This window comes from Macadamia integrifolia, chromosome 2 (assembly GCF_013358625.1).
Source record: "Macadamia integrifolia cultivar HAES 741 chromosome 2, SCU_Mint_v3, whole genome shotgun sequence".
In the NCBI taxonomy this organism is placed as follows: Eukaryota; Viridiplantae; Streptophyta; class Magnoliopsida; order Proteales; family Proteaceae; genus Macadamia; species Macadamia integrifolia.
The window spans coordinates 6,754,108-6,767,586 of record NC_056558.1 but is presented as its reverse complement, the minus strand read 5'-3'; the positions used below and the strand labels follow the sequence as shown (position 1 = coordinate 6,767,586).

Below are 13,479 nucleotides of genomic sequence, written 5' to 3'. Positions count from 1 at the left end.
CGCCAGCATTGAGTTTGGGCGTAGGGGCGCACCGCGCACCGCGCACCGCGCACCACCGGCAGCGTTCTTCTCCCAATAAATAAAGAAAGCTACTTAATGGAAAGGAGGCAAAGCGGCAGTACGTGACGCCACGCGCGCTCTCCACCACTAGTTTAAATAACAAAAGTGGTCCCAGATGACACATGTCAAACAGTGGTAAGTTGAGGTCTACGTGGACTAATAATATTTCAGGAACTGATCGGATCTCATCTCCTTCTGTCGTCCACGAATTTCTATTTGCGACTTCCCCACTCCTCTCTCTGTCGCCACTGTTTTTGATCTCATTCACCACGTGGCAAAGTCATGACCCTTCCATTATTAAATATACTAAAAGAGTTATAACATAATTAAATTGAAAACTACATCGTTAGCCAGTTCGAGACGACCAGAGGATCCAGAACCTACGAGTGATCTCCGACCATTTTAGGGTAAGCAGCTTTCATTTTCCGGTGTTTTCTGGTTGCGCTTCAGCTCTGTTACTGTTTTTTATGCAACTCGTGTTGTGGATTCTCTGTTACAAGTATCTTGCTTTCATTTTCCGGTGTTTCACTTATTACTGAAGCAGAGAGAGCTTCGTTGATCGAATTTCCTGCTACTTGAGGGGTTTCAGTTAGGATCCGTGATTGGATAGATTGAAGGAAAATATCATCCATTCTTTTTTCGGTGAGAAATATGAGATCAGATCGAACGGCTTTGTATATGTTGAATTCTGGTTAGAGGATCTCGAAGTGATGTTAGACTGGAGCACCAGTGAGGTAGGAGTTTTATTTGTTTAATTTATCTTTAATTTTCATTGTAAATTGTGCTGTGGTTCTAGGTTTAATGTGCAGATTGAAGGTGAATCACTTGTTTAGATGTAAACAACTTAATTCTGTTGATGTTGTGGATCGTATTTTCTCATTGTAGCATCAATTCCTATTTTGGTGCCCTATTCAGGTTGTTTTTCCCTGTGATAAGTTTTGTTTCTTTAAAATCTTTAAGAAATGCTTGTTTTAATATCCATGAAGTATGGCTTCCACTTCCTTTCTCGCTTCCAACCTTCTAATTATTTGCTAATTGTAAATTTTTTTTTTTTTTCGTTTGTTCCGTCTATTACAGTTATATTCTCGATACATCAACTTATCCCCAAGTTGATGTTTCATGATGGTGTTGAACCTTTCCTCAAAGAGTCATGGTAATCTAAGTCCTCAAATAATTCCGTGAAATTTAGGTATCTAAGATTCCTAAATAGAAATCCTTGTCGAAATGTGAAACTTAAAAATGGGTCTGTGTCAACTTGATCCTATGAATAGGGACCATCAAAGTTCAGCCTTTGTTATTGTCTTTGATTCTATCTTGCCCTTAATTATCTACTGAAGCTGGTGGTTGGTGTCTTTTTAATAAATGAATAGTAATTTGCTTTTCTACTTTTTCTAGCAGCACGGCTTTCTTCATTTGGATGGGGGCCCTCTGTAAGGTTTTGAGAGTGGATTATCACATTTTCTGGTAGGAGATTGATTAAAGTGCACTCTGTGATGACTGATGAGGTGGTCCTGTTTCCCTATTTTTTGATCTTTTGCAACTGGGACGTAGTGGTACCTTAGTATAATTGTTTTCATGGGTCTTTTCCTTTGAAACCTATTGATTTTATCTGTGGGTGGGGATAAATCCTTTTGGAAATTGAGAGTCCATTTTCTTTGGAATGAATAATTTATTTTTTAATTATTCTCTATTCCTTCACCAGAAAATTTTAGATTCCAAATGAAACAGATGCTTTATACTTTAGAAGTTAATACAAGAAAGGCTATGTAAAACCTCCAAAACAAATTGGTAGGTAAACTCCTCTAATTACAAAAAATGGCATCAGTTTTTGTAGTCTATTATATTAATCTCCTACCATGTCTTAAATTGTAGGATATTTGTTAATCTTAGAGACCAAATGTTGTCCCCACTCTTTATACCATATTTCCTTATACAGAGCTGCTTTGGTAAATGATTTAATAACCCTATGTGTTCTACTTGAAGGTGGATTTGGTACTATGTGGGAATATCTTAGCATTTTGCGATGCACTAACACAGCATGTGGCATTATTAAGTTCTCTCCCTTCACTGATCTTTTTCTGTTGATGTGAATCGCTTCTGTGGCATTTACATTGATTGATACATTCCTAGGCATTCACTCTGATGACAGGAGCTTTTTTGAAGTTATGCATATGAATCTTTCAGCTTGATCCAAGTTTTTCTTCAAGATCATTTTGACCGTTTATGTTTGTGTGTAATAATGTAATTTAATAGCTAAATGCTGTAATTGGTCTTACAGCTTGAAGGCATTGTTTGGGATGAGTTTAGTGGGAATGATGATCATATAGTACCTCATCCTGGTGGAGAAGAAGTAGATGATTGCCATAAAAGGCCTCAATGTGAAGTCTCATATCCATTTACAAGCAATTCAAATGGCCAATATGCTGCTAAAGATACCCTACATAGAAAAGATGAAACAAGTTTTGCAACTGTGACGGACCAGAAGGCTCCAATGCTTAAAAAGGATTCATGGTCATGCACTACTGATGGAGTTTTCCCAGCCTCATGTGATCCCGCCTCCATTAAGGAATTTCCAGGTTTAACTGCCGATGATACTAAGATAACTGGTAACTGCTTCAGTAGTAACTGCGTAGATTCTACTGGCAATGAGTTTTGTGTGGATGACCCAATTCTTGGTTATAAAAGTGCTGCAATAGGCAGCAGCTTGTGCAACTTTCCACTTGGGGATATTTCTTCAACAGGCAGTGACCTTGAATTTTTTGCAAATGAGCATGAGGACAAAGATAGTGGTGATCTTCTGTATTATGGGTGGCCTGATATTGGCAATTTTGAGGATATCGACAGAATGTTTAGGTATCCATCGAACATCTTTCTCATATATATTAAGTGTGATTCAATCTGGCAAGATTTCATTTTTAGAAGCCTGCTTGTCTGAAATTCCTCTTTACAATTTTGAGCTAATGATCGTGTTAAAAACATGCTTATCTCATGTATCACCTGATATTCATCCACCCTCCCACCTTCCCAGTAACAGTTACTGTTACTGATGCTGAAAATTTTTCCTAGTATGTAAACCTTTTAAATGTTCTTGACTTGATTTTGTAGAAGCTGCGATTCCACATTCGGACAGGGGAATACTGGTCATGATGATGAATTTTCATGTTTTTCTTCTTCCTCTCATGCCATTGATGGTTCTGAAGATGCCTTGAAATCAGGCCTTAAATCTCCTTCATCAGATTCAAATGAGTTGAGAAGTATATCAATACGTCATGACCCTGATGATAAATTTATGGTTGACACTATAACTCCTTTGATCAATGATTCTGAGGAAAATAGTGTCCTCAATGACTATAAGATCGATTCTCGGGCACTAGATGCTGGTGAACCTGCTACTTTGGATCAATCATCATATGTCAGTTGGTCTGATGCAAATGCTCAAAATAGAGGGCAATCTACGTCCATTGAACAGGTTAGTCCATGTAATGTAATGGTTCAACCAAGTTTTCCTTTGATTTAGTTCAGGTGATATGTTTATCTTTAAATTTTTTTTTTTACTCCTGTTTACCTTGAATTGTGCATAAACCCATGAAATGTTTTCAATTTTCTTGTAGGAAAATGTGAAAAGTGCTTAAAATGTGATCTTGCAGTCTATAATTCAACTTCATGAGTTTAATTGAGTAATAAACTTGCAATAGCTTTAAGTAAAGAGTCAGGAGATCAAGCATTTAGTATTCTCCACAAAGCCCACTTTTCCAAACTTGATATGTGTGATATTTGAAGGTCATCAATGAGAAGTTATTTGGAATCTATCTTGCTGCCTTTTATTTTGGGTGTTGCGTCCCAATATCTTATTACCTTTCACTTCTTGAAAATTGAATTCTAATTGCCTTGTGACAGATCAATTTGCAAAATCATCAGTTGAAGCACCACAATCAATCTGAAGGAAAGAGAAAAAATCAATCCTCAGAATTCAATGGTGATGGTCCTTTCCATGGCCCTGGTCCTTTTCAGCAATTTGCAAACTTGAAGCTTCCCTCATCCCTGCATGTATTTCCTTCTCTAGACATTCCACAACAACAGCAGAATTTAAGACCTAATTTCTCCAATTCGCACACACAATTGCCTTGTGTGCGACCAAAGTACAAAAAACCTTCACATCCAGTTCCTGTTACACCAACATCCAGTATCAAGACAGAAAACAATGGTCGTCCGTCGGTTTCTTCGAAAGCTTCTTCTTTTGTGTTGAATCATGCTCAGCCCATGGAAAAGTCTCCTGATTCTTCACCCAAAGCTTCTGCTATGAAATCGGAGAAAAGAATGAGAAAACCTTCTCAACAGAAGCAGCTACATGCCAAACTAAATTATGATCCCCAACAGGACGACAAAGGAGTGAGGGCTGCATTTACAAATCAAGTTACCAACCAAAAATTCCCAGCTCAAATTCGAGATGAAGTTGGAGCTCATAGAGAATTTGAGGGAGCAGGCATTGAACTTCCAACAGAGGATTCTTCAACTGTGCAGCAAAGCTCTTGCATGAGCTATGCACTATCAGATGTATCACTAGAAGAAACTAGTTTTGGGCAGCTTCAATACATCATGGAACAGGTATAATCATTTCCTGTAAGTTAATATGGTTTCAAATTTGAGGGTTCATCATTTCACATGCATGCATGTGTGGTTAAGCATGTATGTGTGTTAATGTGGCAAGCATGCATGCTTGTCCATGTGAATTTTTTGCTTAACCAGTGGTATGATCATGTCCCAAAATATTCTCTGTTTGTAATCTTATACGCCACTCTGTGATCTTATGCATAACATGGATTGGGTTCTAATCCTTTGGGTCATAACAGTCATCCTTATTCAAACTCCACTGTTTTGGTCAACTTAACATGGCCATGCAAGGGTTATTATATGCACAGAAGTACATATGTTGCCATTGGTAAAGTCCTATGGGGTCATTGCAGAGGGGAGACAAGAACTTTCCTGTACATGTGCATCCACTTTTTCTTCTAAATTTTATTATTCACATACTTAACATAGAGCAGCTGGATGAATGGGCCAGTATGCTCTCTTCAACGTTTTCAAATGAATGCATGCACTATTGTTTATTGGGGGAAAGGAAATGTTGGTGACTTCAGAAAAGATTGTAGGGGCGGGTGAGTATAGAAGTTAAAATCATTGAAGCCAGAATATATGGTCATGGTTTGCTGATATATAGAAAGCAAACGGTTAATAGTTTCACCTTTATTCTTCCTTTCAAATTAATATTTATGTAATTTGTCACTGACTGAGATGCACTTAAATTCAGCTGGATATTAGGACGAAGCTGTGTATAAGAGATAGTCTCTACCGCTTGGCTAGGAGTGCTGAACAAAGACATAATATTGGAAGTTTGAATGGTTGCAGCAGAAACTATAGTGTTGAAACTGGAGTATTGAAGACCGAAGAATCAAATAAGTATGGCCACTTACTGGATACTTTCTTTAACTACTGTTTGATTATATGTGTATCTGACACTCTAAAAGATGCTCTTAGTTTCATTTTTTGTGAAATTTGGAAGTCTTAAACTTTTCCTTTTTGGTGCATAATACTTTTTTGCATGAAGGTATCGATTGCACTTCTCACATGATCATTTTGTGCTATTTATTTTTTGCAGATGCACACAAATTGTGGATATGGAAACTGACACGAATCCCATAGATCGGTCGATAGCACATTTACTTTTCCACAGGCCCTCAGAAGTTTCGGCCATTAATGATGTTTTATCCCAAGAGTCACATGCTATGGTATGAATCTCCCACATCTCACCATAACTTCTGAGATCTATATTTTACTCTTCTGTTACATACTTATATCCGGCTAAGCATTAACTGTGAGTTCTATATGTGCTCTTTTGTTTCATACTTTCATCCGGCTAAGTATTTTGCATGGAACTAAATGAACAGCTTCAGGGGTCTATTTCAATTCAACCTGCGATGACAGAGAAACTGGTTTCCTCCAAAGAAATTGCTGGTGGTGCTGAAACAGAGTTGTGTACTGATCAGTAGGGAGGAGATTGTGAGCTTCAGCTGCAACTCAAATCTACAGTTCCATGTATTTCGCATTTCTGGGTGTTATGTATAAATAGTTTCATGAAGAGGAACCAGCAAACATGTCAGGTTCGATGCCATCTTCTGGGAACGTCATCTTATGTCATGTAGCCTTAAAGCCCGTTTTGCTTTGTGCTTGAAATTTAACCTTTGAAATGTTTAAGCTATTTATCTCTCACCTGTTGCACATATTCAGCATTTAATTTGTATGTTAACTACATCTCTTACAACATATTTTCCATTTCTGACTAAAAGAAAAAAAAGGAGAAAAAATGGCTACGAGTTGCTGCATTTGTGCTTTTAATTTCCTTATTCTACATCTATTGTAATGCCTTTATACAATGTAGCGGAGTAAAGGCATAAGCTCATAACCTTTTGAACAATCTCTAGATCCCTTTCCTGCAGAAACTCCTTGTCCTTGGCTAGAAAGAGGGCCACAACTAAAGTTAACGAGGACAGCCCAAGCTTTATCAGTAGCAGCTGCCATACTGGTGAGCTCAGCCCAAAGCTCTCTTCTTTCTTTCAGTACATTAGAAGCATATACTATAGATACAATAGTTTTGCTAATGTCCCGGTAGGTGTTAGGATTTTGAGTGATACTATTAAGGGGTATCCCAACATTTAGCAAAGGTTGATTCCTCAAGGACGGAGATTGACACTGCCCCTACTCAGGTTATGAAGAGAATTAGTGCGTTTGTTATAAATGTTCATGGGATGCACTCTTCTGGCTGGATGCTGAAGGGATCGTGGCTTTGAAATGTCGAGCCGGGTGTTGATCCACTTAGGCGGAGGAGACTATACTTTATATCATGCCATGAAATTGTGGAGTGCCTCGGGTGAAGAATGCTCCACCTTGGAGAACGTTCGTTATAGTAGTACCAATGATTCAACCCCTATACTCCATAAGGCCCTAGGATCGGTTGTTGATGCAGCTCAAAAATAAACTCAAAAGATATATAGAATATTTTTGTTGCCAAAATGAAGAAACCTAATAGAAGATAACAAGAGTTATAGAGAACCACTTAACTCGAGGGTCAAAGAAGACCAACTCTGGGGTTGATTGCAGACTCACTCAACCCAAGTGTGGGACTCACTCAGCCACACGAGGACCTCAAACTCTAATGGGAATCACTTAACCCATGGTTGATGTAGATTGAAGCTTGATAATGTTCAAGGAAGTTACTGTTCATGTGAGACTGTTTGCATGAACAGTGGTTTGGGGCCAATATGAATAACTATCTGGCTGAGATTATTTACCTTCAATTTTTTCAAGTTTAAAAATTAAGGCGGCACGAACAAGGTGCCAAGGTGTCGCCTATGCGACCAAGGCGCTAATCCAGACAAAGCCGCTTGCTAGGCGACACTTTGACAACTAAGGTTTTGAAGATGGAAAGCAACAAGTAGATATCCTCCCATAAAAGGTCTATGTTGAGGACATCAAAGTAGATATGACTGAAGTGGTGATAGATGAGGTAGCAGTCAAGAATACTTGACAAGAAATCATCAACATGCATGATGCTGTCCTTGAAGAGTGGAGTATGTATCTTAAGTCTTTGATGAGCAAGTTCCCAAACTTTAAGACTTTGAGTATATGACGTTCACGGCTGCTATTGATTCAGAGGTTGAGCACATAGAGTTCATCATGCCACCAAAGTTCTTCAAAGAGGACTCCCCGCCTCAAAGATTACATTCCATGCTTCCAAGAGTTGCCGGAGTTATGTTATGGACTGAAGCTTCACCTTCATCACACCAAGGTGATTGTTCGAATGTCTAAAACTCGAGATTGAGTTTCTTTTAAGTAGGGGAGAGTTGATGTAGATTGAAGCATGATATTGTTCATGTGAACATACCCGTAGTTACTGTTCACATGACACTGTTAATGTGAACAGTGGTGTGGGGCTCATATCTTGACACTATATATATATATATATATATATATGGACTTATTGGGCCCTCCCAGTGATTTAATGAAATGAAAAAAGAGTTGTTTACAACCATGTGGCTCTGAGAGGCAGTGTAAGAGGAAGTCCTATGTGAGGTGAGATGCCTAGGTGAGAGGCTCGAACCATCTATCCTTCCCTATCCCTATCTTCTTCCCCATTATTTCCCTCCATCGATTTCCTATTTTCTATTTGTTTCTCTGTGGTTGTATGTCAGTGACTGAATCTGTGTTTCAGACATGAGGTTACAGCTTTGTTAACAATCCTAGTTGTTAGCCTTGTTGGGACTGTTATCTCTGCTTTCTATTGCTGGGCTGGTGTATAAAGCCTACTATTGGGCAGGGACTGTGATCCTATTTGGGTTTAGGTTCCTTGAGGCCTAGCCTTACATTAAAGAGTGGGACTCACTCACCATAAGAGGTTACATTGGACTCAAAATTTTCTTCTTCTTCTTCCTTGGGGAAAGAAAGAACTAGCTGTTGGATGGGAGACGTTGACTTATAGCCGTTGGAATAGAGCTGTTGGAATGTAGGTGTTGGAATATAGTCATTAGAAACGTCTTGGAAAGAGTGCATGGGAGAAAGTGGAGTGGGTGGACATTAAATATTCATCATTAGGATTTGCATCATTCTCCCACACTTTAAAAGAACTAAAAAATAAACTTGAAAAGAGTTTTATTTCCGAAATTAGAGATCAAGTTGATGCAGCTCAAAAATAAACTTGAAAATATAGAAGAGTTTTATTTCTGAAATAAGAAACCAAGTACAACATAACAAGGGTCAAAGAGGACCACTTAACTCAAAGGTCAAATTAGACCATTTAACTCTGTGGTCGGTTAGGGCACACTTGACCCAAGTGTTGGAATAACTCAACCACAAGAGGACCTCAAACTCAAAACTCACTCAGCGTAAGAGTGGGACTCATTCACCACAACTGGTTACATTGGACTCAAATTCTCTCTCTCTCTCTCCAGCCAAAAAATATATATATATATATATATATAGGGGAGGGGAAAGAGCCGTTGGAATATAGATGTTGGAAATTAATGACTTTTATGTCGCCATCATTAGTTGATGCATTTAAATATAAACTTGAATATATAGAAGAGTTTTATTGTTGAAATAAGAAACCAACTAACCTAGTTCAAAATAACGAAGGTCTTAGAGGACTGCTTAAATAACGGTCAAAGAGGACCACTTAACTTTGGGGTCTCTTGGGGATTCACTAAACCTAAGTGTGACTCACTCAACCACAAGCGGACCTCAAACTCAAATAGGGACTCACTCACCACAAGAGGTTACATTGAACTCAAATTCTTTTTCTCCTTTTTTCCCCCCTTTACAAGCCAAAAGATACATATACATAGGGGAGGGGAAAGAGCCGTTGGAATAGAGCCATTGGAATACAACCATTGGAATATAGCTGTTGGGAATATAATTGTTGGAATATAGCCATTGGAAATTGATGATTATTATGTCACCATCAGTTGCTGATCCATTATACATTAATATCCATTGGAAAGGCAGGCAGTTTGGTCACATACTTGGTGCTCCTATCACATCAGGTCTTCCCACCACTATCATGTATAATGGATCAGCAACTGATGGTGACATAATAAGCATCAATTGATTACAGGTATTTGTATTACCTAGTTCCACAATAATACATGATATGGGACATAGGTTTGCTTAAAATCCTGATTGATGGACATTGCGCATTGGTTCTTGTATTATATTGCTAGGGGAATGCAATCCCAATGTGCTGTTATCCCAGTTTATGGCTGAGATACCACCCATGCATCCGATTAGGGGCACATTAGGCAAGAATTCCTCTTTGCTCTCATCTCCATTCTACCTATCTAGCATTATTCTGTGGATTTTTGCTACCTTCTTGAGCCACCTATTGAAATTTGTATGGAGAAAATTGAGGACAGAAGAGAATGTTAGCTGTCAACTCCTTTATTTTATTACAGTTGTCTGCCTTAGCTGTTGCATAATTCTAATGTCCATATTGCTCCGCAAAATATGAAAAGGCACATGATGACTAGCGTATTTTTACTGCAACAATTCTGTGGTGAAGATTTGCATTTTAGTTGTTGATCAAGTCCTGGAAATGATCAAAGTTCCATGATCATATTAATATCAAGAATGCAGTTCATAGTAAGTCAGTTTACAAAGATTAGTGGCTTAAGTTGGTTGCTCTGGATTATTGTGTTTGTTTGGAATCTTTATGATTGCATGTAGGTTCTGCATGGTTACAAGTAGAGGAATATGAGGGGAAGTAGAAGAAACTTTATAATCATGCTCGTGTAACTACTCCAAAATCTTACCGCATATGATAGTCAACTTTTCCATTGGATTCTTTATTTTCTTATTCAATTCGAAGTTGTTAGATCTAGGAATTTTTTAGTTAAGCAATCATTGTTGATAATGACTCTAAAATTGATCCATTTCATTTTTGTTCTAGTTTAATTTTCTTTCCCTTCCCTTCTTTTCCACCAGAGAGCCATTTTGTTGGTAGGAACAAATAGTATACTTGGAAAATTTGTGTGTATAGGTTCTTCCTTTACGTTTCTTCACTATTTCATTAGGTAACTAAAGGAGATAATGTGAGTGGGTTGGCATACCTCTGGTAGCCCAGTTTCCTTTTTCTCCTATTCTCTCAATTTTCTCTCTTCTGATTCTGTTACTACTACATAGGATTTGTGATTCAACTGATGGCGAACGACTTATTCAAGATATAGAGATCTCTTGGATTGAATAACTCTTAGGACTGCAAGAATTTTATGTTGATATTAGCAATCATGTGTTGGGTTTTAGTCTCTGTCTGGGTCTAGTTTACTTAGCTGTCCTCTGTCTAAAGCCATGGTCGTAACATGCATTGCTGTCTGCTGAGGATGTCAAGGGGTTGCATTCAGTTAGATGTAAGTGATGCTGAACTTCGTTTGTTGTACCTTTCATGGAACTAGCAGTTTTTGTCAATTTTCATTTTCTTAATAGACTGTCTTCCCTACCATCTCCCTTTCTTACTTTGCATCATTGTTACTCTGTTTCCTACAATGAATGGTCAGCTTTGTTGGCAATGACTCAATCGCGTTTTGTTGACCCATATGAAATATAATAACCGTAAAATACAGAATGAGTAGTAAACAAAATTCTTTTTGTTAAACTCTCTGTCTTGAATGTGAAGTTTGATTCCTTTTTTATTATTATGATTCTCTTTTACCCTTTCTATTTTGGTTGAGATCAAGAAATTTCGTTAATTTTAACAAATAGATTTCTGCTCTAAACCCCTAACCATTCCTTTCTTTGTTCCCTCACCTGCATTGATCTGTCTTTTGGCAGCAGTCAAATCATTGGCAAAAACAAACGGAAAAGAAAAACCATTTGAATTTGTTAATTGAACAATTGTTTTGGAAGAAGGGAGAAAACCACTGCATCAAGGAACTCTGCAAGGAAGTTTAGAAGTATATTTGATAGAGTAAATTGGAATGAATACTTTAGATGGCAATTAATGCTAGTTTAGATTAAGGGACCGTTTCTTCTTCTAATATGTACGGTATCAATTCATCGGTTCTTCTTTTCTCTCCCTCCTTTTTTTTTTTAACTCCTTAAACAAGGGGTTTCCTTTTTGACTCCATTTGGTTGCAAGTAAAGGGCAGATAAAGGAATTGAGATTGAAAACAATTAAAAGGAAACTTTTGTTATCACTACTTAAAATTTGTCATATTTAGTAATTAGACTTTTCATATATAATTTTTATTTTTTACGTTGAATGCGAAGGCAATCAATTCCCTTCGATTTCGGAGCATATTGGGTGAATCTGTTTGTAACCTGGTGTATTTTCTTTTTTAAACAAAATTTGCCCTTGGCCGCATATTAAATTAAGCTCAAGTGAAGTGTAATTGTATTAATGCTCCTCGTCAATCCCCTCTTTTCATTCTTCCGGTGGTGGAACAGTGGCAGCACTGATGACTCTTGTCCAATGGTTTTTCATTGCAATTTGCAAAGCAAAATAGAAACAATGTCAGTTCAGAGGAAGAGGTGCCAGGGTGTGAGGAACGGTGACTCAATTCTAGTCTTTCTGTTACTTACCTTCCCCCCCCCCCCCCCCCTCTCTCTCTCTCTCTCTCTGGGCAACTCCTTCGACCCATACCTGCTTTCTGCAATTTTACCAATCGGTCTTGTGTTGCTCTAGTAAAATCCCTTCAGTGTAATCCGGACCGAAGCTTCACCGGCACCACCTACCTACTCTCACCCAATCAATTCATCACCACTCACCATCCAAAACCCAGCCCCAGTGGCAACACCAATAGCAGCCCCACCAATGGAGGTTTCATCTGTGTAAAAGCACAAACTACCAAATAAGCTCAAACCACACCCACGGTTTTAACTCTAGTTGCCACTCTTGCTTTTCCACCACCGGTGGTAATTGCTCCACCAGCCCCAATTCCAGTGACCCCTCAGAACAAAATATCCCGTCACCAGGAGAACAGGAGATTGGAGTGGTGTCTGCTCCTGTGTTTAATTCAGCACAGTTGCTGACGGGAATCGAGTAGAGGACTCTTTTGCTTCGCATGGCTCCAATAGTGATTAGTTGGTTCACTGGTTTTCTTTCTCCTCCAGCGCCCCCCTTCTTTTGTGTTTCCTCTTCTGCTGGGTGACCTTTCTGGTCTTGCTAGTTCAAGGGTTGTATCAAAATGTTGTTCTAGTATGTTAGTATAATCCTTTTTCATATATATATAAAAAAAAAAGGTAACAAGTACTTAATAAGTTACTTTTGATAAGATAAAAAAGACGAGATCGTTGCCTAATCATGTGCCCCCTACACAAGTGTAGGCCAATGAACATCTACAGCCGCGACAACACCATGAATAGAAATTTTTTTAAAAGGGTAAAGCAGTAATTTAGAGTGCAAGAGCCACCCAATTAGGCACATATTTTCCTCCAAGTGTATCCTATGTCCACATATATGGGGAAGTGGAATCAGGCTATGAAAAGATGTATATACCTCGGTTCAACTTCCCCATGTGTGTGGGTGTAGGGTACACTAGGAGACAATGTTTTTTAAACCCTCACCCCCAAAAACAAGGAAAGTACTTTGTGGGAGAGTGGTCCTTATGCCTAGATACATAGGATCGTGATGATTAGATCAGCCACTCCCCATGAAAAGAAAAATGACTATTGATGCTTTCTTGTGCACGTGCAGGAGCTACACTCCCCCCCCATGAAACCCTTCCCCCATTATAAGTTAAAGGTTTCATTCATAGACAATTATCTCTTAATATGCTTCTATAAGTGAAACCTTCGCCTTTCATCAAGCAATTAGATTCTAATAAAAAGAAGTGGGGAGAGACCCAAAGATTTTTCATTCTCAATACAGGTCACATT

General features: G+C 38.4%; 1 protein-coding gene across 7 annotated transcripts; it reads left to right on the top strand.

Annotated features, from left to right (window-relative positions):
• Positions 1-318: 318 nt before the first annotated feature.
• On the top strand, positions 319-11,801 carry LOC122071224 (protein LNK1-like). Of its 7 annotated transcripts, none has more exons than XR_006138119.1 (9): positions 397-794; positions 2,339-2,913; positions 3,166-3,529; positions 3,958-4,665; positions 5,369-5,517; positions 5,717-5,846; positions 6,006-6,218; positions 6,555-6,640; positions 11,437-11,801. XR_006138119.1 is itself a non-coding variant. In XM_042635540.1 (8 exons), exons 2-8 carry the CDS (start codon positions 771-773, stop codon positions 6,105-6,107), a joined length of 2,052 nt encoding a protein of 683 aa, XP_042491474.1. In that variant the 5' UTR covers positions 319-467; positions 605-770; the 3' UTR covers positions 6,108-6,381. The 7 variants fall into 7 exon arrangements, 3 of the variants coding, with proteins under 3 accessions (XP_042491474.1, XP_042491481.1, XP_042491501.1); XR_006138118.1 differs by having other exon boundaries at positions 11,434-11,801; XM_042635540.1 differs by lacking the exons at positions 6,555-6,640; positions 11,437-11,801 and having other exon boundaries at positions 319-467; positions 605-794; positions 6,006-6,381.
• The last annotated feature ends 1,678 nt before the right edge of the window (positions 11,802-13,479 follow it).

Bases quoted from the DNA above. Each gene is read 5' to 3' on its own strand.
- LOC122071224 (XM_042635540.1), top strand. From the start codon at position 771: ATGTTAGACTGGAGCACCAGTGAG. The intron at 2,914-3,165 runs GTATCCATCGAA...TTGATTTTGTAG, and splicing joins GATATCGACAGAATGTTTAG to AAGCTGCGATTCCACATTCG. The intron at 3,530-3,957 runs GTTAGTCCATGT...GCCTTGTGACAG, and splicing joins AATCTACGTCCATTGAACAG to ATCAATTTGCAAAATCATCA.